The sequence below is a fragment of the Salmo salar genome, chromosome ssa14, assembly GCF_905237065.1.
Source record: "Salmo salar chromosome ssa14, Ssal_v3.1, whole genome shotgun sequence".
Classification (NCBI taxonomy): domain Eukaryota; kingdom Metazoa; phylum Chordata; class Actinopteri; order Salmoniformes; family Salmonidae; genus Salmo; species Salmo salar.
Window position 1 is genome coordinate 69,722,643 of NC_059455.1, and position 24,831 is coordinate 69,747,473.

The 24,831-nt window shown below is 41.5% G+C and overlaps 1 protein-coding gene across 3 annotated transcripts in view; it reads left to right on the top strand.

Moving 5' to 3' along the window:
• Positions 1-6,596: 6,596 nt before the first annotated feature.
• LOC106570191 (ras/Rap GTPase-activating protein SynGAP) overlaps positions 6,597-24,831 on the top strand; it is a 104,917-nt gene continuing 86,682 nt past the window's right edge. For 2 of the 3 annotated variants that reach the window (XM_014142238.2, XM_014142239.2), the window contains exon 1: positions 6,597-6,864. In XM_014142238.2, the coding sequence (XP_013997713.1) occupies positions 6,843-6,864 (22 nt within the window). In that variant the 5' untranslated portion in view covers positions 6,597-6,842. The remainder of the gene's footprint in view (positions 6,865-24,831) is intronic. The other variant, XM_014142241.2, reaches the window with a different exon arrangement.

A 24,831-nucleotide genomic window follows, 5' to 3' on the forward strand; every position in this document is an offset into this window, starting at 1 on the left:
AACACTGCAGAACACCCGCCACCTGCCATATACTCAGCTGTGGGGCTAACAAGTCCCGAATTTCATATCATTTTCAAGACATCAATGTAGCAGTAAAACAAATATCACAATATCGGAATATACTTCAAATAAAATACATCAATGTAGGCTACAGCAGAACACACATGGAATATATAGGCGTCCTATATAATATGAAGCACATATTCAGATTACCTTCACAGTACTGAATAAGTTTGTAAAGGAAAAACATTTCCTACTTTAGTTTTCAAAACCTCCCACAATGACACTGCCCATGTCAAGTCCATTTAACTCCTGAAAGTCAACTTCTTGCTCAAAGCCATATACAGGTGTCCTGTGGCTGTGACGTTTAACATCCTTCTAAGGCTGTTCTGAAGACTCTGGCTGTAGTGTCTATTTTTTCAATTTGAGTGTTAATTAACTATAACCTGGGTGTCCGCTTTAGCCTTCCTGCCACCAAATGTAACTTGTTTCGGGCATGTTCAAAAACCTTTTTTCTGAGAGCTCGTTGTTATTGTTTTTTTTTCTGAGGCATAGGATGTTAATTTACTGTACAACCCACCCACTCTTTTACTAGCGTAATCCCTCCAGTCGTTTCTAGACCCAAGCTCCCTACCTTTTTGCATGTTGTACAGCCCAACTTCAAATTCTGCATGACAAGCCAGGGGTTACACGTTTGCTTGTTCTTGAACAGGCTACGTACTGTAACAAGATTACGTAGGGACGTCTTCACTAACAAAGCACCACTACCTAGACCTGTGTCAAGATCAGTTACTTACCCCACCGGCCCTCCCCATAACCTCTATATAGAAATAAGAGAGCAGGTCTGGAATCAGTGTGGCAGGATAGGATGATTACACAAAAAGATCACCGTGCTTTTACATTATTGTCTTTCTGGGGGGCAGGAGAAATAACATGGAGGCAACTTGATTTAATGCTGATCAATTTTATTAAAATGTCTACAGTGCGAACAGTGAAACAATTAATAAATCATGCCGCAAGAGGTACTGGATCCGGGAAAATAGGTGCCGGAACAAACAAAGTCAAATCTGAGAAGTGCTGGATCCTGCTCAAATTAAGCACTGACCATAACAGCACTTACAGTTGACCAGGGACTGGTCCACCCTGGTCTTCCCCTTGGAACAAATTTGACAAACTGATAACTAGAAATAAAGTGACAGATAGTAAACAGTAGCAGTAGCATGCAGTATGTGATGAGTCAAAAAAGGTTAGTGCAAAAACGGTCAATGCAGATGGTCTGGGTAGCTATTTGGTAAAATTATTTAATTAACTATTTAGCAGTCTTATGGCTTGGGAATAGAAGCTGTTCAGTGTCCTGTTGGATCCAAACTTGCCGTGCGGTAGCAAAGAGGACAGTCTATGACTAAGGTTGCTGGAGTCTTTGACCATTTTTAGGGCCTTCCTCTGACACCGCCTGGTAGAGAGGTCCTGGGTGGCAGGAATCTTGGCCGAACGCACTACCCTCTTTAGTGCCTTGCGGTCGGAAGCCAAGCAGTTGCCATACCAGGCTGTGATGCAACCAGTCAGGATGCTCTCGATGGTGCAGCTGTAGAACCTTTTGAGAATCTGAGGACCCGTGCCAAATCTTTTCAGTCTCCTGAGGGGGAATAAGCTTTGTCGTGCCCACTTCACTACTGTGTGTTTGGACCATGATAGTTTTTTGGTGATGTGAACACCAAGGAACTTCAAGCTCTCAACCTGATCCACTACAGCCCAGTCGCCCCCGTGACAGTTTTTAGGGTCTTCCTCTGACACCATTCAGGATGATGTACAGATAAATGTGACATACAATGAGTATGGCTTGGCTGGCAACAATCCAATAGAATGAACAACCAGCCGGCTTCGGTGGCAACAATGCCAATTGACATTACGACCAGACGGCTTGGGTAGCAACCCTAGATTTGTGTTACGACTATATAAACTCAGCAAAAAAAGAAATGTCCTCTCACTGTCAACTGCGTTTATTTTCAGCAAACTTAACATGTGTAAATATTTGTATGAACAGAACAAGATTCAACAACTGAGACATAAACTGAACAAGTTCCACAGACATGTGACTAACAGAAATGTAATAATGTCTCCCTGACCAAAGGGGGGTGGGGGGACAAAATCAAAAGTAACAGTCAGTATCTGGTGTGGCCTCCAGCTGCATTAAGTACTGCAGTGCATCTCCTCCTCATGGACTGCACCAGATTTGCCAGTTCTTGCTGTGAGATGTTACCCCACTCTTCCACCAAGGCACCTGCAAGTTCCCGGACATTTCTGGGGAAGAATGGCCCTGGCCCTCACCCTCTGATCCAACAGGTCTCAGACGTGCTCAATGGGATTGAGATCCGGGCTCTTTGCTGGCCATGGCAGAACACTGACATTCCTGTCTTGCAGGAAATCACGCACAGAACGAGCAGTTTTGCTGGTGGCATTGTCATGCTGGAGGGTCATGTCAGGATGAGCCTAAAGGAAGGGTTCCACATGAAGGAGGAGGATGTCTTCCCTGTAACACACAGCGTTGAGATTGCCTGCAATGACAACAAGCTCAGTCCGACGATGCTGTGACACACCGCCCCAGACCATGACGGACCCTCCACCTCCAAATCGATCCTGCTCCAGAGTACAGGCCTCGGTGTAACGCTCATTCCTTCGACGATAAACGCAAATCCGACCATCACCCCTGGTGAAACAAAACCATGACTCGTCAGTAAAGAGCACTTTTTGCCAGTCCTGTCTGGTCCAGCGACAGTGGGTTTGTGCCCATAGGCGACATTGTTGCCGGTGATGTCTGGTGAGGACCTGCCTTACAACAGGCCTACAAGCCCTCAGTCCAGCCTCTCTCAGCCTATTGTGGACAGTCTGAGCACTGATGGAGGGATTGTGCATTCCTGCTGTAACTCGGGCAGTTGTTGTTGCCATCCTGTACCTGTCCCGCAGGTGCGATGTTCGGTTGTACCGATCCTGTGCAGGTGTTGTTACACGTAGTCTGCCACTGCGAGGACAATCAGCTGTCCGTCCTGTCTCCCTGTAGCGCTGTCTTAGGTGTCTCACAGTACTGACATTGCAATTTATTGCCCTGGCCATATCTGCAGTCCTCATGCCACCTTGCAGCATGCCTAAGGCACATTCACTTAGATGAGCAGGGACCCTGGGCATCTTTCATTTGGTGTTTTCAGAGTCAGTAGAAAGGCCTCTTTAGTGTCTTAAGTTTTCATAACTGTGACCTTAATTGCCTACCGTCTGTAAGCTGTTAGTGTCTTAACAACCGTTCCAAAGGTGCATGTTCATAAATTGTTTATGGTTCATTGAACATGCATGGGAAACAGTGTTTAAACCCTTTAAAATGAAGATCTGTGAAGTTATTTGAATTTGAAAGACAGGGTCCTGAAAAGGGGACGTTTCTTTTTTTTCCTGAGTTTATCTTGGAAGGATGAAATGGTATGAATAATTTCGTAAAAATAATCATTATTTCAATATGTTGGGAGCCATGGTTTGGAGGATTTGTTAATCAGTTTGGCTCATTGGACAGGTCAAAGTCTTTGTTTTAAGTTAAGTGGTGTGGTGTGGAGGTGTTTTGCAATACACTGTAGATGTATGTGTTCCAGAGTAGAGAGTAGAGAGTGTTCCAGAGTAGAGAGACCCACAGTAGCTACTGTAAATGAGCACTGCCAGTGTCTGCTCTGGCAGTTAGGAAGATGCAAGTTACCTGAAAATGTGTATCTTACAGTGCACCACATTCATGCATTTAGCTGTTGAAATAAAAATAATTGCCAGGGGATGATGTCCCCAGACCCCCCTACTGATTTTGAGCTAAGCCCCCAACATCTTAAAATCGCTCCTGAACAGGAGATGGTGAACACAAAAACAGGTTTGAATAGTGATGGGAAACCGAGGCTTTTTGAAGCCTTTGAGGCTTTCACCAAATTGTGCCGAACGATGGTTTATTACTCTGAGCTTTTAACACAATGCATTTTAGTGACATCTGCTGGTAAGCAATAAAAAGCAGTGTTTAAATTCATATATTCATTTTTTCCACAATATTCATCAAATCTCTGTGGCACAGTGGTTAGTCGTTGGTGTTAATAGCCTACAATCAACTCCCATTATAAGTTTGCACCTTACATAATGCTTCCCTTTTTCGCTGTGAATCTCATTTTTTAGGGGGTAAAAAAATGTATCTACAGTATGGCATTATTTAGGATGCTTAAAGAGATTCTCCGGTACTTTTGTATAGTTTTAGCCAGTAGTTCTGAAAGTATTGCTCACAAGCCAAAAGCGGTCCCCTAAAATTGCTTACTACGTCACATATGTGCAGATATGTGCACCACGCCATTGCTCTCACTCTCGCTTTGCTGTGTTTGCATCTTGCTAGCTGTCACTCAAATGGCGAGGAGCTGAAGCTCATTGGCTAGAACTCAAATTTCTAGCGGGCTGGTCAACATGGGGTGAAGATTTAGGGAAAATGGTGTAGTACAGCTTTCAGAAAAACAGTCACTTTCAAACTAGGGATTTTGTGGCTATTTGAGGTAAGACAGAAATTCTGCTCATAGATTATGCATGCAGAAAACTATTTTCAAAATAATATGCCTTGCCCCATTCCCTGTCTTCTGTGAGTGTCCTATTGTCCCGACTCTACCAGCTGAGCTACCATTCAGGTGACACTCCATTGTAGGCCTAAATATGGTGTCCAGTAGAGGTCAGTGTTTGAAAGCAACTTAGAATCTGAGAAAGCACCAGAACAAAGTTAAAATCAGTAGGATCTCATATTTTGCAATACATGGGCTGCATTCCAAACACTTAACAGACACACCCTCTCCCCTCAGCCCTCAAATTAAGTGGAAACTTCTGATGTCGTATCATGACGTCTGACGAGTTTACACTTGCAGGGAAAGGGGCGAGGGAGGAAGGAATTAATTTTAAATGGACCGCCCTTGCCCGGAAATGTGTCACTCATTCATCCCGCGACGATTGTGTTTTCAGTCACCGGTAGCTTGTGGGTGCTTTATATGCGCTACAGTCAATTATGATTGCATGTCTACTTATATTAACTATATAATTATTAATATACGCCTACTGTGTGATAGCTAGCAAATTAATTAGCTAACTAACGTTAGCCTGCCTAGCTGGAACTTCTGAAGAATAAAATGTTTTATTTCTACAATTTCCAAAAGCTAACCAAACAAAAACGTTTACGAGAAGTGTTTGTGTATTAGTAACACAATTTCTAACTTATTTGCATTCGTTTTTACATACACTTGTATGTTGACTCCATATTGATGTTGAGGTTTTACGTTTTGGCAGACTTTTCTTAGCGGATGTACAATCATCGCGAATTGAATTATTGGGCGTTTCAGGCCACGAAGTGAACATAATTGTACACTCGCAAAGTCGGCGGGGCTTACGTTGCAAACTTCCCTTGCTTGACTAATCTTTTGGACCACGACAATGCCCTCGGGGATTCCCCCAAGGGCATAAGGTGAGGGTAAGTGGACAAGGGTGTGTCTTTTATGAGTTTGAAACGCAGCCATGAAAGACCATGCAATCAAACGAATCTTCAGACTTCCTTGATCAGGTGATAATGTTACTTTTAAACTAGCATCCATTCTGTGTTAGATCTGTAGTGCATTTGTGTTTTGGAGCGGTGGAGAAAGAGTGGGCAAGCTCGATTCGACTTGAGGATGGTGCAGCACAGTTCACATAGCCACAGTTGTTGTAGTGTAGGATATCTACAAATGTGTAGCCTACCACAACATTAGGAGAGGGGAAAACATAAAAACAGGGGAGTTTGAGTAGCCTCTAACCCCTCCCCGAAATCATGCAATCTACTTTCACTGGTGGTTGGTAGGTTATAAACTATTTAAATCCTTTAAAAGTTTAAATTAATGAAGTAGGTATTTAATTACATAAATTACCTCCATGCTTAAAGGGACAATCTGCAGTTGCTACATACATTTACTTAGAAATGAATGGTATGTACCCATTGATTAGTGAAGAATATAACTTATTTAAATCCATCATGAACTTAGTTCCAGTGTCATACCCCATCAAAACCTCAAATATGAGCTTGTTTTACTCAAATGTTTGTAAACAAAGTAAATATAAACAAACACTATATAGACTCAAAACATGTTTTAAACTATACTTTTGATAGCATGTATTTCTCCAGCCCTGTCCCTCAGCTTTTTACCGAAACGGGCAGGGACTCCGCTTTGCTACTGTTATTGTAACCGCTGATTACCGCTTTAATAGGAACTGAGAGAAAAGAGACGTGAAAATATAATAGTCTATAGTATTACACATTCACACTACCCGCCAAGCTCCCGGGCACTATTTCGAAAGTGCGTGTGTGTGCCAAGCGTATGAGCGTGCTTCTACGAGAACGCGGAAAATAGTTTAATTCAATGGGATTAAATTCAATGGGCATAGACTTTGTTCTGATGATAATTAAGTAGAGAACGATTAAGATAACCTATAACGTGCACTTGGTAGCCTAATGCATTGCACACGCAACCGCTGAAACGCTCCACCTCTTCTTGCTTCTCTCTCCCACTCACTTCGGCTCGTGTGACATATCCTATTTCTATGTAGACTACAATTTACATGCATTGATGTTTATGTCCTTTACTCAATCGTCGGAAATGGTTTCCAAAGGAGATGGACTGAGTCATTTTTATACATTGCTGTTGTATTTTGTCAGTTAACGGTACCTAGGCTTTGTGCGATTATTATGTAGCTGTCTAATTAATGGAATTTCTTCACTGACGAGATTGAAAGTGCTGAGAGCTTGCTCTCGGTGACTCCGATGTCTTTGGACCATGTCCTATGTCTCTTCGCAAGGTAAGATACCCAGATATTTAACAGCTCTTACAATCACGCGCACTCTCGTTGCCTCATCACCCACAGAGAATGAGTAAGTGGTACAGTGCAGGTTGCGAGATTGTTTCGCGCTGTATCATTTCGTAAGGTATAAACTCATCGTGTTGCTTTGTCAACTGGACTATTTGATTTGCTGTTGATAGTGGTGGCCAAATGTTGTGCGTTTATGCACTGTAGCTGAATTGATACAGTATTTCTTTTTTTTAAATGATATGTCTTCTTAACTATTTCAGTTGATGGAAACACTGAATGTGTGACTAGTTGGTCCTGAAATACTCTGAGATTATTATACAGCATTAAATGTACTTGATGTTCTAATAGTGTGTATAAGTCGGTCATTATTCAATTATTGATTCGAAATGTGTTTTTTTGTCAATGCACAACCTGACCCTTTCGATAGTGCACTTCTCATTTGTATGGGGGAGCTGTTGGCCTCAGAGTATTTTACTAAAGCCTACGCCAGCCACTGCACTGCACACATAGTGTATTTTTAGATTTCAAAATAGCCCAACGGTGAAAAGTCGTGGAATTGAGGTGAGAATATTTGGAGCACGGGGTCATAGTATTACACCGATAAGCTGAGGGTCATTTAAGTTCGTGTTTTGCATAGCCCAAACAAATGAAATAATTTCATATTTCTTAAATATGGATATACATAGGATCAAGCTGATACAGGTTTGTGTTATAGCTTTGGAATTTAGTAGTCACAATGTTGGACTGTTAATCGGAACTGTGTATCTGCTTTGTATTAATTTCCTGTTGTAAATATATTGAGATCTTATTGTCACTGGACTAATTGCTTAATCACCCTAGGCATAATTAACAGACCTTGTATGAATCATTTTAAGGCTCTTCCTAATACTGTGATGTAGTCAGGGGTTAACCATACTCACAAGGACCATGAATATATGTTTGAGACAACTTAATTAAAGAAAAAAAAATCTCACTAATTGGTCTCTTGACCAATCAGATCAGGTCTTTTGCCAAAATTGGGCAACATATCAGAATTTGGCTGCCTGTGTAAATGCAGTCTTAAGGCTTATGTTAAAAAACTTTAATTCATAGCACAATAAGGAAATCAAAAGGCCTTGATCAGTAAGAACTAATTTGTTTAGTTCATAAAATATACCATTAATCATCTTAAAGTCCATATCAATCTTAGTCTGAGTACTCCCCTCCACAAAAAGAACCCCAGAATAAACATTTACCAATTTAACTTGATTGCGAATGGAGAACATTTGTTATTTGTAAACTGACAAATAATAGCTTGGTTCCTTAACACTTGAAAGAGCAAACATGCAACTTCACTCAGCTTTTCTTTCATGTTTTGTCATTCTGGAGACATTCATTTGAATATATAATGATCTCAGCTCATCAACCAAATTGTCAAACATGTTTGCCCCAAAATATTTTGACATTATATGGATTTTATAGATGACTGGAGACATCAACATTACTGTATGTGCTGTAACCCAATCATTGAGTTTGTTGCTGTAATGCACAGGTACTTCCTTGCAAGTTTGCTTAGCTTTGAGAAGTTCACTTTGACCCTTAAAGTGTCTCATTAGTGTATCAGAAAAGATGTTAGGAATCCTGATACAATTGTTTTTAGGACTAAAACCACTCCTAGTTTAGATTAGGGTGTTGAATTATGTTATGAAACTGTTAGGACAGTTCATTAGGTGTGATATTTAGATTTTGGTTAACACTTTATTTGAAGGGTACTTATTATAAGGACGTCCTAAAGCAGTGGTATACAAACTTTTTCAACTGGGACCCCTTTTTTTTTTGCCTGAATTTTTCTGGACCCCATTTTTTCACAAGAATTTCTCGTGACCCCACCCCAAATCTAATGACACAACCTTAAAATCATTAAATGTATATTTTTACATCAACAAATAACCTTCAATTCATGGCATTTTAATTTCTTATCAACATAAATACATTTACTCAATAAAATTGTATTTTTATTTGCAATTTTTGGTTCGGGGTGGGGTTGGCAAGCCTACTGCAGTTCCCCGAAACCCCAGTAGGGGTCGGTACCATGACTTTGAATACCACTGTCCAAGAGGGATACTTCACTCAAATGACAAAACTACTTACAGAATTTGTTTCCTTATACTTAAAAAAGAATGGTCAGAGATGGTTTTTTCTAAGACACATTTGCAATAAAACAATAATTCCTAAATTTGTTGTACAACATAATGAGTAAGGTTGTAGCATTGTTTTTTAACTTGACTGGGCCTTTACAAATTTATTTGTAATCGTCCATTTACCAAAATCCATTAGGCCTACTTGTAAAACCCTATCAGAGTACAAAATGTGTATGCTTAAGCACAGCAGAGTTCTACAATATTGGACCGTTAGCTTTCGTACTTTTCGAATTCTCGTCGCTGCTCAAGCAATTTCTCCACACATTCAAATGAATAGAGGCGTAAATGGGGCCGCGTTGGTTGGTAATATTGGGGAGGTGCGCAGTCGGGCTGTGTGGTCTCAAACGTCCCTGCGTCTGTGGACTCTGAATTACTCTTAATGAGTTACTCACCCTGTGAAACAAACCCAGTGTGTTCCATTTTAGCTAGAGAGAAAAGGGAATGTAGTTTTGGTCCTGTGAGATGCAGAAAATAGTAACCTGTCCTCGATTCATAGATTGACTGAAAGGAATGTAATAGCCCTTAGGAAATGCATCATCATTTCCCTGGCACACACCCCAACACACCCACCCCTTTACTGATACAGCATCATGCACACACAAAGAAACAGTTTCATGCATACACTAGACTGGAGTAAATATAAGATTGTCAGTTGAAACCCAGGGCTGACTGAGGGAATCTGAGGTGTGAGGCGGAAGGTTACTGGTTTTAGACACGGGTCCCCATGTAGGGTGACTACATTTAAAATACCCATCTCATTATAGAATATGTATAAAATGCATCTTCCAATTGCAACCTCTGCCTATGCCCACACATATTGTTTCAATAACATTGTCTATTTTTAATACCCTCAAACATCAAGTTAGGCAGAACTAATTTCAAAATAGGCCATCATCCCTGTCAATCGTGAACAATAATTATTATCACATTTTACCGGTGAAACGTCCAAACTAACTTCATCTGCATGCCAGTCATTTGATCTCAATCAGTTTCATGGGAATATGCATTTACATCGTCTTGACTTAATGTTTCATAAACAAATTAGAGCAGATGGTGTTAAACTATAGCTTAGCCTACAGCCTTCCTGTATTTTGTTCAAATACAAGCACATAATGCCTAGTGTGGCGCTCGGTTGTTTTGGCCGCATGCGAAAAAAAGTGACTATTCAGTTAACCATCCTAAAATCTCATGAGAAATTAGGTGTTGTTTTTGATGTAACAGTAACGTTATACTATTGTATTATATTTGTTTATGTTATGTAGAATACTGATGTGATATTCCAAGACATTGATTCCGCTTTGATCTAACTTTACTAAACGAGCACCATTGTTAGAAGTGGCGGAGAGACACTCCGGTGCTCTCCAGCAGCACAACAGTGGAAGTCAGTGTCGTTTAATTTGAGGGAGGACGATTTTCTTTCTCATGAGCATGGCCTTATTTCTATTACAACATATTGGATGACTGTCATTCACATTCCATTCACCTTGTTCAATGTAACATCAATAGGTTTAGGCTACTACATGATACTCTAATTTCCCCTATAACCATCATGAGGTTGCTACAAATGAATTAAAGTTTACAACATAGATGCACACAGGTTGAGAGAAAAATGTACTTTGAAATGGAAGAGTTCCAGTGTTGTGTTGGATAGGTAGCCAGCTAGCTAACATAATATCCCTCTGTTTGAGCTGGGTGTTTGAGTAGACTAAACTAGCTCGCTAGCCGCATTTGCTAGCTAAGTAAGTGAAAGCGAGAGTGAAAAAAATCATGAAATATAGCTATCTCTCTGGCTTCTCTTTCATTTTTGAATAAAATCATTTGTTCAAAACTGTTCAACTATTGTCATTCTCTCTCTTTGAGTCAACTTCTCACCACATTTTATGCACTGCAGTGCTGACTAGCCGTAGCTTATGGGTTCAGTACTAGATTCATTCTCTGATCCTTTGATTTGGTGGACAACATGTCAGTTCATGCTGCAAGAGCACTGATAGGTTGGAGGACGTCCTACGGAAGTTGTCATAATTACTGTGTAAGTCTTTGGAAGTGTGTGAGATCTTGAGCCTCCTAGGTTTTGTATTGAAGTCAATGTACACAGAGGAAGAAGGAAGCTTGCTGTCCTCTGGCTACACCATGGTGCTACCCTACAGAGTGCTGTTGAGGCTACTGTAGACATTCATTGCAAAACAGTCTGTTGTTGATCAATTATTCGGTGACGTGAATATATTTAGTATAGTTTTTTCTAAAAATGATATATTTTTTTGAAATTGTAAAACATTTAAAAAGTTAATTACTGAGGAGGATGGTCCTCCCCTTCCTCTGAGGAGCCTCCAATGCACTACACCCCTGCTCCCACTGCACCAAACGAGCTAATTGAAGCGCACCTAGCTTACTCTTTTGTCTTGCATACAATTTGGTGATGCAGCAATGAGAGACCACATGTGTCTGTTTAATGAAAATCTGGGAATACACTACATGACCAAAAGTATATGGACACCTGCTCGTCGAACATCTCATTCCAAAATCATGGACATTAATATGGAGTTGGTCCCCCCTTTGCTGCTATAACACCCTCCACTCTTCTGGAAAGGCTTTTCACTAGATGTTGGAACATTGCTGCGTGCCTTGCTACCATTCAGCCGCAATAGCATTAGTGAGATCTGGCACTGATGTTTGGCGATTAGGCCTGGCTCGCAGTCGGCTTTCCAATTCATCCAAAGTAGTTTGATGGGGTTGATGTCGGGGCTCTGTGCAGGCCAGTCAAGGTCTTCCACACCAATCTTAAAAAAATATTTCTGTATGGGCCTCGCTTTGTGCACAGAGGCATTGTCATGCTGAAACAGCCTTCCCCAAACTGTTGCCACAAAGTTGGAAGCACAGAATCATCTAGAACGTTTTATTTTATTTAACCTTTATTTAACTATGGAAGTCAGTTAAGAACAAATGCTTATTTACAATGACAGCTAGGAACAGCCTTGTTCAGGTGCAGAACAACAGATTTTTACATTGTCAGCTCAGGGATTTGAACTAGCAACCTTTCAGGTATTGGCCAAGCACTCTAACCACTAGGCTACCTGAATTTCATTATATGCTGTAGCATTATATAGACTTTTTCTACTGTATTATTAACTGTATGTTTGTTTAGTCCATGTGTAACTCTGTGTTGTTGTGTGTCGAACTGCTTTGCTTTATCTTGGCCAGGTCACTGTTGTAAATGAGAACTTGTTCTCAACTAGCCTACCTGGTTAAATAAAGGTGAAATAAAATAAAATAAAAAATTAAGATTTCCCTTCACTGGAACTCAGGGGCCGAGCACAAACCACGAAAAACAGCGCCAGACCATTATTCCTCTTCCACCAAACTTTTCAGTTGGCACTATGCATTGGGGCAAGTAGCGTTTTCCTGGAATCTGCCAAACCCAGATTCATCACTCCGAGTTGTCCTTATGTTAGGTCCTGATCTGGCTATGCCAACTGGTTGTGGGCTACACTAGTTCATTTAGCAGACAAGATTTGCTTTGGAATTCCGTGGCATTTTTTTATATTATTTTATTGTATGAAGAATACAATTGAACAAAGCTGAATAAAATATTAATATTTATGCGCACATGCAGCTATTCTGTGTTCAGCGGCCAATAAAGAAATAGGTACTCCTATATGCTTAATTTAGAGTTATTAATGTAACTTAGTTGATCTACAAATGTTGGGCTATGTCTTTTGATTTTTAATACATTGATGCGATTCTAATGATGATTGGAAAAAATCGCTTGAATGGCATGAGCTCTGCTTAGTTTTTTTGCGCAGGCTGTACACACTTCATTAGTTTCCCATTCACAATTTGACAAGCACTTGATAATTCCTCAAATTTCATGGCGGCATCCCCTTTGTGGCCATAATGCACCCTAAAAAAATCCATGCCTCTTGCGGCCGGTGGCTGCTGTGCCCTTGCCCCGGAGTGCTGCATTGTGCAATTCTCCCTGAGTGCCGCGCGCTCCTAACTCTCCATCGTGTGATCGGGTCATTCTCACAGGCTACAAGTGAAGACAGACACATCAGGACGCAACTGCGCGCGTCCTTATCAATTTACGAGGTGCATATTGAAGATATTGGAAGAACTGTCCACATTTACTTTTCGTCAAGTCTAACAAACAGCAAAACCACTAGCCTATATCAATCTACTATCCCCTATAGTAGTTGACTTATTCTATTCTGTGTGAGAAATGAAAATTCCAAACATTGTCTGGGACAGTTGTGGGATGCAATAGATCCCAAATTAATACAACCACTAGCATCAAAAACATGTTTTACTCAATTTACTCAGTACAACAGATCAGAACATTTAGCTTAAAATGTTGATCAACTATTACTTAACATTATAAGCTCATCAATGAGCACATGGCAGTAGGCTATAAGTGCAAGTGTTCCATTAACAGAAAACACCATTATCATAATCACAAATGCAATTATGCATGTAATGCTTTTCTTATGAAGGCGCATTTTTATGGTGAAAATTATCTTCCCCAAACATGAAACTCACGCGCTGCTTATATATGCCAGTTGTAAAGCGGATTAATGTGCTTCATTTTAAGAAGTTATTTGGCAACTTTAGTTGTGATACAAACCTTCAAAACATACAGTGCTTTCAGAAATTACTCAGATCCCTTGACTTTTTCCACATTTTGTTACATTACAGCCTTATTCTAAAATGGATTATATATATATTTTTAAATCTCATCAATCTACATACAATAATACCCCATAATAACAATGAGAGAGAAAAAAATAACATTTTGCAAATGTATTAAAAATAAAAAACAGAAATACCTTATTTACATAAATATCCAGACCCTTCGCTGTGACTCAAAATTGAGCTCAGGTGCATCCTGTTTCCATTGATAATCCTTGAGTTGTTTCTACAACTTGATTGGAGTCCACCTGTGGTAAATTCATTTCATTGGACATGATTTGGAAAGACACACACCTGTCTATTTAAGGTCCTACAATTGACAGTGCATGTAATAGTAAAAACCAAGCCGTGAGATTGAAGGAATTGTCCGTAGAACCCAGAGACATGATTGTGTCAAGGCACAGATCTGGGGCAGTGTACCAAAACATTTCTGCAGCATTGAAGAGCCCCAAGAACACAGTGGCCTCCATCATTCTTAAATGGAAGAAGTTTGGAAACACCAAGACTCTTCCTAGAGCTGTCCGTCCGGCTAAACTGAGCAATCGGGGAGAAGGGCCTGGGTCAGGGAGGTGACCAAGAACCCAATGGTCACTCGCACAGAGCTACAGAGTTCCTCTGTGGAGATGGGAGATCACTCCAGAAGGACAACCATCTCTGCAGCACTCCGCCGATCAGGCCTTTATGGTAGAGTGGCCAGGTGGAAGCCACTTTTCAGGAAAAGACACATGACAGCCTGCTTGGAGTTTGCCAAAAGGCCCATAAAGACTCTCAGACCATGAGAAACAAGATTCTCTGGTCTGATGAAACCAAGATTGAACTCTTTGGCCTGAATGCCAAGCATCACATCTGGAGGAAACCTGGCACCATCCCTACCGTGAAGCATGGTGTTGGCAGCATCAAGATGTGGGGATATTTTTTAGCGGCAAGGAGTGGGAGACTCGTCAGGATCAAGGGATAGATTAACGGAGCAAAGTACAGAGAGATCATTGATGAAAACTTATTCCAGAGTGCTCAGGACCTCAGACTGGGGCGAAGGTTCACCTTCCAACAGGGCAACAACCCTAAGCACACATCCAAGACAACGCAGGACTGGGTATGGGACAAGTCTCTGAATGTCCTTGAGTGGCCCAGCTAGAGCCCAGACTTGAACCCGATCAAACATCTCTGGAGAGACCTGAAAATAGCTGTGCAGCGGCACTCTTCATCCAAACTGACAGAGCTTTAGACGATCTGCAGAGAAGAATGGGAGAAACTCCCCAAATACAGGTGTGCCAAGCTTGTAGCTTCATATCCAATAAGACTCAAGTCTGTAATCGCTGCCAAAGGTGCTTCAACAAAGTACTGAGAAAAGGGTCTGAATACTTATGATAATGTGAAATTTCCATGTTTTATTTTTAATACGTTTGCTAAATTTTCTAGAAACCTGTTTTTGCTTGGTCATCATGGTGTATTGTGTGTAGATTTGATGAGGGAAAAAAACAATTTCATAAATTTTAGATGAGGCTGTAACGAAAGAAAATGTGGAAAACTTCCGAATGCACTGTATAGGCCTATGGGCTAGGCTACATGAGGTGTACAACTATAATTTTAAAAAAGGCGCAAAAAAAAGGCATCATTTACAAGTCATAATACATAATTCACAAGTGATAGGCTAATATTGTCACTCATCAGACTATTCTTGATTTAATCTTGTTTTTACATATACTAAATAATATATGTGTGAAATTTGTTTTGATTTAGAATGGACCATTATCATGCAACTGTATCGAAACAGGGGCAGCGGGGAAAAAAATACATGTCATCTATGCACTTAAATAGCGAATGGAGGATGGTTTTCCGGTGGTTCATTTTCATGCCAGCCAGGTAGGCTATACTCCTGTTGTAAATATAAACAATGTGCTTAATATTAGAAAAGTTGAGAAATACATATAGTATGCCATGCCTATAGAACGCTGATGGGATCCTCCTCTTTTTAATAGAGGCCATCACTGTTTTCTTGCGCAATTGCATAGCCTATAGAAATGTTGCACAACATGAGCTCATGGGCTCTCATGAAGTGTTTGATTCGATTTTCGAACACATTTGCATTGATGTCAGAGTGATTACAGGGACAATAGAATGCTGAGTACCAGGCAGTTAGCAAGTTTGGTAGTCTACTAACAACCAGCAGCAGCATCAGAGCTTGGAGAAGCCTAATTACCATGACTAAACGGTCACGTGGAATTTGACTGCCTTCATGACTCGTGACTGCCGGTGTGGCGGTAATACGGTCATCGCAACAGCCCTAGTTCAGAGTAGCTAGTGAGACAGTTGTATCGTGAGTACTGTGTGTCAGAGTAGTTTAGGTCTTGTGATGAAATGTCATCTGGCTAACTAGCAAAGCTAGCCTTCTGTTTCCCACCCCTGCACTGAATATGGACCGCTATCGCATGCATGTGTTACTCCCACTCCCAGAACTCACACACACCCACACACAGACACAGAGAAGAGCAAGGACCACTCTTGTTCTTGTTCATCTAGTCCCATTGAGGAACGAAGCCCAGGCCTGCAACGTAGTAAGATACTTTTTACATTTCAGAGCTCTCAATAGTAATAAGGGGTACCCCAGGTTTTTCAAGGTTGCAACCGGTTTTACTTAATTGAATGATTGTTTTTTCTGATGGTGAATTACTGAGTTTACTATGACTTCATAAATTCTAGTTCTTCTGCATGATACCATACCGATTGGTTCTGTTAATGATTGAAGCCTTTTCTCTTGCATGATCCCATACTGATTGCTTTTGTTTCTAAATTGTAGTGTTTTACAATATACCATTTGGGTTTATTAAGAGTTATATGCCTTGCATTTGATTCCATTCTAAATAGTTTTATTTCTGTATATACAGTGAGGGGGAAAAAGTTTTTCATCCCCTGCTGATTTTGTACGTTTGCCCACTGACAAAGAAATGATCAGTCTATCATTTTAATGGTAGGTTTATTTGAACAGTGAGACAGAATAACAACAACAAAAATCCAGAAAAGCGCATGTCAAAAATGTTATAAATTGATTTGCATTTTAATGAGGGAAGTAAGTATTTGACCCCCTCTCAATCAGAAAGATTTCTGGCTCCCAGGTGTCTTTTATACAAGTAAAGAGCTGAGATTAGGAGCACACTCTTAAAGGGAGTGCTCCTAATCTCAGTTTGTTACCTGTATAAAAGACACCTGTCCACAGAAGCAATCAATCAATCAGATTCCAAACTCTCCACCATGGCCAAGACCAAAGAGCTCTCCAAGGATGTCAGGGACAAGATTGTAGACCTACACAAGGCTGGAATGGGCTACAAGACCATCGCCAAACAGCTTGGTGAGAAGGTGACAACAGTTGGTGCGATTATTCGCAAATGGAAGAAACACAAAAGAACTGTCAATCTCCCTCGTCCTGGAGCTCTATGCAAGATCTCACCTCGTGGAGTTGCAATGATCATGAGAACGGTGAGGAATCAGCCCAGAACTACACGGGAGGATCTTGTCAATGATTTCAAGGCAGCTGGGACCATAGTCACCAAGAAAACAATTGGTAACACACTACGCTGTGAAGGACTGAAATCCTGCAGCGCCCGCAAGGTCCCCCTGCTCAAGAAAGCACATATACATGCCCGTCTGAAGTTTGCCAATGAACATCTGAATGATTCAGAGGACAACTGGGTGATAGTGTTGTGGTCAGATGAGACCAAAATGGAGCTCTTTGGCATCAACTCAACTCGCCATGTTTGGAGGAGGAGGAATGCTGCCTATGACCCCAAGAACACCATCCCCACCATCAAACATGGAGGTGGAAACATTATGCTTTGGGGGTGTTTTTCTGCTAAGGGGACAGGACAACTTCACCACATCAAAGGGACGATGGACGGGGCCATGTACCGTCAATTCTTGGGTGAGAACCTCCTTCCCTCAGCCAGGGCATTGAAAATGGGTCGTGGATGGGTATTCCAGCATGACAATGACGCAAAACACACCGACAAGGCAACAAAGGAGTGGCTCAAGAAGAAGCACATTAAGGTCCTGGAGTGGCCTTGCCAGTCTCCAGACCTTAATCCCATAGAAAATCTGTGGAGGGAGCTGAAGGTTCGAGTTGCCAAACGTCAGCCTCGAAACCTTAATGACTTGGAGAAGATCTGCAAAGAGGAGTGGGACAAAATCCCTCCTGAGATGTGTGCAAACCTGTTGGCCAACTACAAGAAATGTCTGACCTCTGTGATTGCCAACAAGGGTTTTGCCACCAAGTACTAAGTCATGTTTTGCAGAGGGATCAAATACATATTTCCCTCATTAAAATGCAAATTAATTTATAACATTTTTGATATGCGCTTTTCTGGATTTTTTTGTTGTTATTCTGTCTCTCACTGTTCAAATAAACCTACCATTAAAATGATAGACTGATCATTTCTTTGTCAGTGGGCAAACGTACAAAATCAGCAAGGGATTAAATACTTTTTTCCCTCACTGTACTGAATTAAACCCAAAGGTTATTTGTACTGTCCAAATAAGATCATGTATGCCAATTTCCTTCATTTGGTTATTTTTGAGTATACAGTTGAAGTCGGAAGTTTACATACACCTTAGCCAAATACATTTAAACTCAGTTTTTCAAAATTCCTGACATTTAATCCTAGTAAAAATTACCTGTTTTAGGTCAGTTAGGATCACCACTTTTTTTAAGAATGTGAAATGTCAGAATAATAGTAGAGGGAATACTTTATTTAAACTTTTATTTATTTCATCATATTCCCAGTGGGTCATAAGTTTACATACACTCAATTAATATTTGGTAGCATTGCCTTTAGATTGTTTAACTTGGGTCAAACGTTTCTGGTAGCCTTCCACAAGCTTCCCACAGTAGGTTGGGGGAATTCTGGCCCATTCCTCCTGACAGGGCTGGTGTAACTGAGTCAGGTTTGTAGGCCTCCTTGTTCGCACATGCTTTTTCAGTTCTGCCCAAAAATGTTCTATAGGATTGAGGTCAGGGCTTTGTGATGGCCACTCTAATACCTTGACTTTATTGTCCTTAAGCCATTTTGCCACAACTTTGGAAGAATGCTGTGTCTCATTGTGCTTTTGGAAGACCCATTTGCGACCAAGCTTTAACTTCCTGACTGATGTCTTGAGCTGTTGCTTCAATATATCCACATAATTTCCCTCCGTCATGATGCCATCTATTTTGTGAAGTGCACCAGTCCCTCCTGCAGCAAAGCACCCCCACAACATGATGCTGCCATCCCCGTGCTTCACAGTTGGGATAGTGTTCTTCGGCTTGCAAGCCTCCCCCTTTTCCTCCAAACATAACGATGGTCATTATGGCAAAACAGTTCTATTTTTGTTTCATCAGACCAGAGGACATTTCTCCAAAAAGTATGATCGTTGTCCCCATGTGCAGTTGCAAACCGTAATCTGGCTTTTTTTATGGTGGTTTTGGAGCAGTGGCTTCTTCCTTGCTGAGCGGCCTTTCAGATTATGTTGATATAGGACTCGTTTTACTGTGGATATAGATACTTTAATACCTGTTTCATCCAGCATCTTCACAAGGTCCTTGCTAGTGTTCTGGGATTGATTTGCACTTTTCACACCAAAGTACGATCATCTCTAGGAGACAGAACGTGTCACTTTCCTGAGCGGTATGACAGCTCAGTGGTCCCATGGTGTTTATACTTGCGTACTATTGTTTGTACAGATGAACGTAGAACCTTCAGGTGTTTGGAAATTGCTCCCAAGGATGAACCAAACTTGTGGAGGTCTACAATTTTTTTTCTAAGGTCTTGGCTGATTTCTTTAGATTTTCCCATGTTGGCAAGCAAAGAGGCACTGAGTTTGAAGGTAGGCCTTGAAATACATCCACAGCTACACCTCCAATTGACTGAAATGATGTCAATTAGCCTATCAGAAGCTCCTAAAGCCATGACATCATTTTCTGGAATTTTCCAAGCTGTTTAAAGGCACAGTCAATTTAGTGTATGTAAACTTCTGACCCACTGGAATTGTGATACAGTGAAATGTTCTGTCTGTAAACAATTATTGGAAAATGTATTTGTGTCATGAACAAAGTAGATGTCCTAACCGACTTGCCAAAGCTATAGTTTGTTAACAATAAATGTGTGGAGTGGTTGAAAAACAAGTTTTAATGACTCCAACCTAAGTGTATGTAAACTTCCGACTTCAACTGTATGTGGTCACCTCTGTTTTACATCCTACAATGCTCAGTTACAGTAGAGGCACAGTAGTGGGGTTACATTAGCTAAATGGTTAGCATGATTTGCTAGCTAGCTGTTGTGCTAGCTAGGTAAAGTAAAGACACTGCATTGACACTCGGCAGCCAGCTACTGGCATCTGCTTCATGGAAACCAGTCCATTTTGATATAATTATAATGTTAGTTCCTACAGTGGCCAGGTAGCTAGCTTGGTAAAGCATTTAGTGTTGTGTGCATTGTGCTGCACTTACTACCCCATTCGTTTCATCTGGCGTGTGTGTGACTGCCTTGCTCAGTTAACAGGCTAACGTTAGCCAACTAGCCAGCTAGCTAACTAAGAAGCTAGGGCACATAATCAAACCTATTCAAAAAAATCCTTCAAGCACAAAACTCCTTAGCTAGATGTAAAATATGTAAAGACTTACTCTAGAAAAAAAGACGTAGGGCCCTATTATGCAGCATTATTGTTTTAGTTAGAACAATTCTGATGAAAAGGGGGTGGATTAGACCAGAAAAAATGGCCCTATTTCTTTCTTCTTCTCACACCTGTTGGCTCCCCCACGTGGAGGTTCGTGCTCTCTGATTGGCTCAATGTCAAGTTGTGGGCCACTGTCGAGCATTGCGATGTAGAAACAGCAGGTTCGTCTGTACCACGTCAGTACACAGCAGGTACATATTTTGTTCTAGCAAGAGAAGGAATGGCCTCCTACTGTGATAAGAATTATCGGCAGTCTGATTCTCGGTGTTACTGCTTAAGGAGCCGTCAAGACCTGCATTCAAATAGTTACTGTTTTCTTTCAAATACTTGAAAGATTTAAATTACTCTTTGAATCCAGGTCTGGTGCCAGCCATCCAGTACTGCCATTGTGCAGTACTGATACTCTGAATGATTGGCTACGAAAATCCAACTGACATTTACTCCTGAGGTGCTGACCTGTTGCACCCTCGACAACCACTGTGATTATTATTATTTGACCCTGCTGGTCATCTATGACCATTTGAACATCTTGGTCATGTTCTGTTATAATCTCCACCCGGCACAGCCAGATGAGGACTGGCCACCCCTCATAGCCTGGTTCCTCTCTAGGTTTCTTCCTAGGTTCTGGCCTTTCTAGGGAGTTTTTCCTAGCCATCATGCTTCTACACCTGCATTGCTTGCTGTTTGGGGTTTTAGGTTGGGTTTCTGTACAGCACTTTGTGACATCAGCTGATGTAAGAAGGACTTTATAAATACATTTGATTGATTTTGGCCTTGAGAAAAGCATTTAACCCCTAACTACAACACGGGTAGTGCTCTGAGACCCCAGCCTGTGGGGTCTGTGTTTTTTTTTTAGAAAATATTCCCTAAGACTTTTATTTTATAAACTGCTCTCCACTGATAAATATGTTATGAGGGGCCTCCCGGGAGCGCAGTGGTCTAAGGTACTGCATCGCATTGCTAGTTGTGTCACCAGAGATTCTGGGTTCGAGCCCAGGCTCTGCCGCAGCTGGCCGCGACCGGGAGGCTCATGGGCAACGCACAATTGGCCCAGCGTCGTCCGGGTTAGGGAGGGTTTGGCTGGCAGGGATACCCTTGTCTCATCGTGCACTAGCGACTCCTGTGTCGGGCCGGGCGCAGTGCATGCTGACCAGGTCGCTAGGTGTAGTGTTTCCTCCGACACATTGGATGTGCGGCTGGATGTGCGTTGTGTCAAGAAGCAGTGCGGCTTGGTTGGGTTGTGTTTCGGAGGCCGCGTGGCTCTCAACCTTCGCCTCTCCTGAGTCCGTCCGGGAGTTGCAGCGATGAGACAAGACATTAACTACTACCAATTGGATACCACGAAATTGGGGGTAAAATAATAAAAAATACAAATAAATAAATAAATGTGTTATGAATGATACTGCAACACTCAAAGGTGTCATGCCTGGTCATGAAGGTGTTGTGAATTCCTTATGTATACAACATTCAAATAGTGTTACCACCAAAGCTCACACAGTCATTCATCCTGCGTACAAACAGTATGCAGTAGAGGTCTTCACTGGTCCCTCAGAACCTGAATACTGACCCGAACCGGGATCCAAATGGGTAAAATAAAATGCGTCCCTCCAGGTGGGGTCCTGTTTGACTGTCACATGTCTCTGGTCTATGTAACTACAGCTGATATACCCAAGTTGATCCGACCATGGCTCTGCATAGCCTATATCTTATTTTTAAGGCAATGTTTTTGACTTACAGTAGGCCTGGCCAACAACAACAGAAAAGACTAGTATCTGCCACATTGATTTTGGTGATATAATCTACATGCATGCATCAGTTGACACAGCACCTTTTGAACACCTTGTATTATGGAGTGTTGAGATTTGTCACTGGATGCTCCTCACACATAATTTCTTATTGTATTTTATAAGGCTATAACTAGTAAACGTACCACTGTACCTCTGTTCCTTGACCCAGGCCAGCCCTGGTTCTTATAACCTCAGATCATCCCACTACACAGTAAATCATGGATATTTGAAATCACAGTGTTAAAGAAATGTGGGTTAAATTGACACTTCTGGGAGTTATCTTAACCCTCGAGACCCTTGAGTTAGTGTTCATAACTCGAGTTGATTGGGACAGAGTATTTTTAACTCCATTAAGAGTAACCTATGGCGTTATCCACAGATATGGCAGGGGCCTCATTGACATAGTTCCCAGCATGCTCTGTTGCAAGTTGATTTTTTGAAATTGTTTGTTATTGATTTTATGCTACACAAAAATAAGAAACATACATTTTTCTAAACTAATCCAATCTGTAAGTGGTTGGATTTATAGCACCGTTAGTGACATAGTTGTTACAGTTTACACTTTGTAGGTGGTCTCCAAATACTGTATTTTCATCCCTACTATGACAGGTATTTTAAATGCTATATGTGGGTAATGTAGAAGTGCTGGATATCTTCCTGCAATTTGGATTCCAATAGAGATTCGATATCACATTGCAAACCACTATGTGACATATTAAGAAATATTAAAATAAGGCTAAAGACACAGTTTTTCAGGTCAGGATGACAAGGCCTACATGTATTTACTATGGTGGTGGGTATTTATTTATATTTATGTTTTTAAGCACTAAAGTTGTTTTGAATGGATCAAATATGCCTCCCTTCGGAAAGAGGTATTCTAACATCAGTGAAACATTCTGGTTTAATAAAGCTGAAATGAAATAAAACAAATTCCATAGTGTGGAGTTGCTTTTGTCATGGCCTTCAATTGATTCACACAAGCTCTTTCCTGTTGCAAATCTGGCCACTTTCTTATAACCTTTGGTGAGAATGTCAGATCACTCCTTTTAAACAGTACCCTATGTCAGTCTGTTCCACCCTAATTTCACCTCTGCAAAGCAATCATGTAAACTCAGCAAAAAAAGAAATGTCCTCTCACTGTCAACTGCGTTTAGTTTCAGCAAACTTAACATGTGTAAATATTTGTATGAACATAACAAGATTCAACAACTGAGACATAAACTGAACATGTTCCACAGACATGTGACTAACAGAAATGTAATAATGTGTCCCTGAACAAAGGGGGGGTCAAAATCAAAAGTAACAGTCGGTATCTGGTGTGGCCACCAGCTGCATTAAGTACTACAGTGCATCTCTTCCGCGTGGACTGCACCAGATTTGCCAGTTCTTGCTGTGAGATGTTACCCCACTCTTCCACCAAGGCACCTGCAAGTTCCCGGACATTTCCGGGGGGAATGGTCCTAGCCCTCACTCTCCGATCCAACAGGTCCCAGACGTGCTCAATGGGATTGAGATCTGGGCTCTTCACTGGCCATGGCAGAACACTGACATTCCTCTCTTGCAGGAAATCACGCACAGAATGAGCAGTATGGCTGGTGGCATTGTCATGCTGGAGGGTCATATCAGGAAGAGCCTGTAGGAAGGGTACAACATGAGGGAGGAGGATGTCTTCCCTGTAATGCACAGCGTTGAGATTGCCTGCAATGACAACAAGCTCAGTCCGATGATGCTGTGACCCCCCCCAGCCCATGACGGACCCTCCACCTCCAAATCGATCCCGCTCCAGAGTACAGGCCTCTGTGTAACGCTCATTCCTTTGACGATAAACGCGAATCCGACCATCACCCCTGGTGAGACAAAACCGCGACTTGTCAGTAAGGAGCACTTTTTGCAGCCCACTTTTTGCCAATCCTGTCTGGTCCAGCGCCGGTGGGTTTGTGCCCATAGGCAACGTTGTTGCCGGTGATGTCTGGTGAGGACCTGCCTTACAACAGGCCTACAAGCCCTCAGTCCAGCCTCTCTTAGCCTATTGCGGACAGTCTGAGCACTGATGGAGGGATTGTGCGTTCTTGGTGTAACTCAGGCAGTTGTTGTTGCCATCCTGTACCTGACACGCAGGTGTGATGTTCGGATGTACCGATCCTGTGCATGTGTTGTTACACGTGATCTACCACTGCGAGGACGATCAGCTGTCCGGCCTGTCTCCCTGTAGCGCTGTCTTAGGCGTCTCACAGTACAGATATTGCAATTTATTGCCCTGGCCACATCTGCAGTCCTCATGCCTCCTTGCAGCATGTCTAAGGCACGTTCACGCAGATGAGCAGGGACCCTGGGCATCTTTCTTTTGGTGTTTTTCAGAGTCAGTAGAAAGGCCTCTTCAGTGTTCTAAGTTTTCATAACTGTGACCTTAATTGCTACCGTCTGTAAGCTGTTAGTGTCTTAACGACCGTTCCACAGGTGCATATTCATAAATTATTTATGGTTCATTGAACAAGCATGGTAAACGCTGTTTAAACCCTTTACAATGAAGATCTGTGAAGTTATTTTGATTTTTATGAATTATCTTTGAAAGACAGGGTCCTGAAAAAGGGATGTTTCTTTTT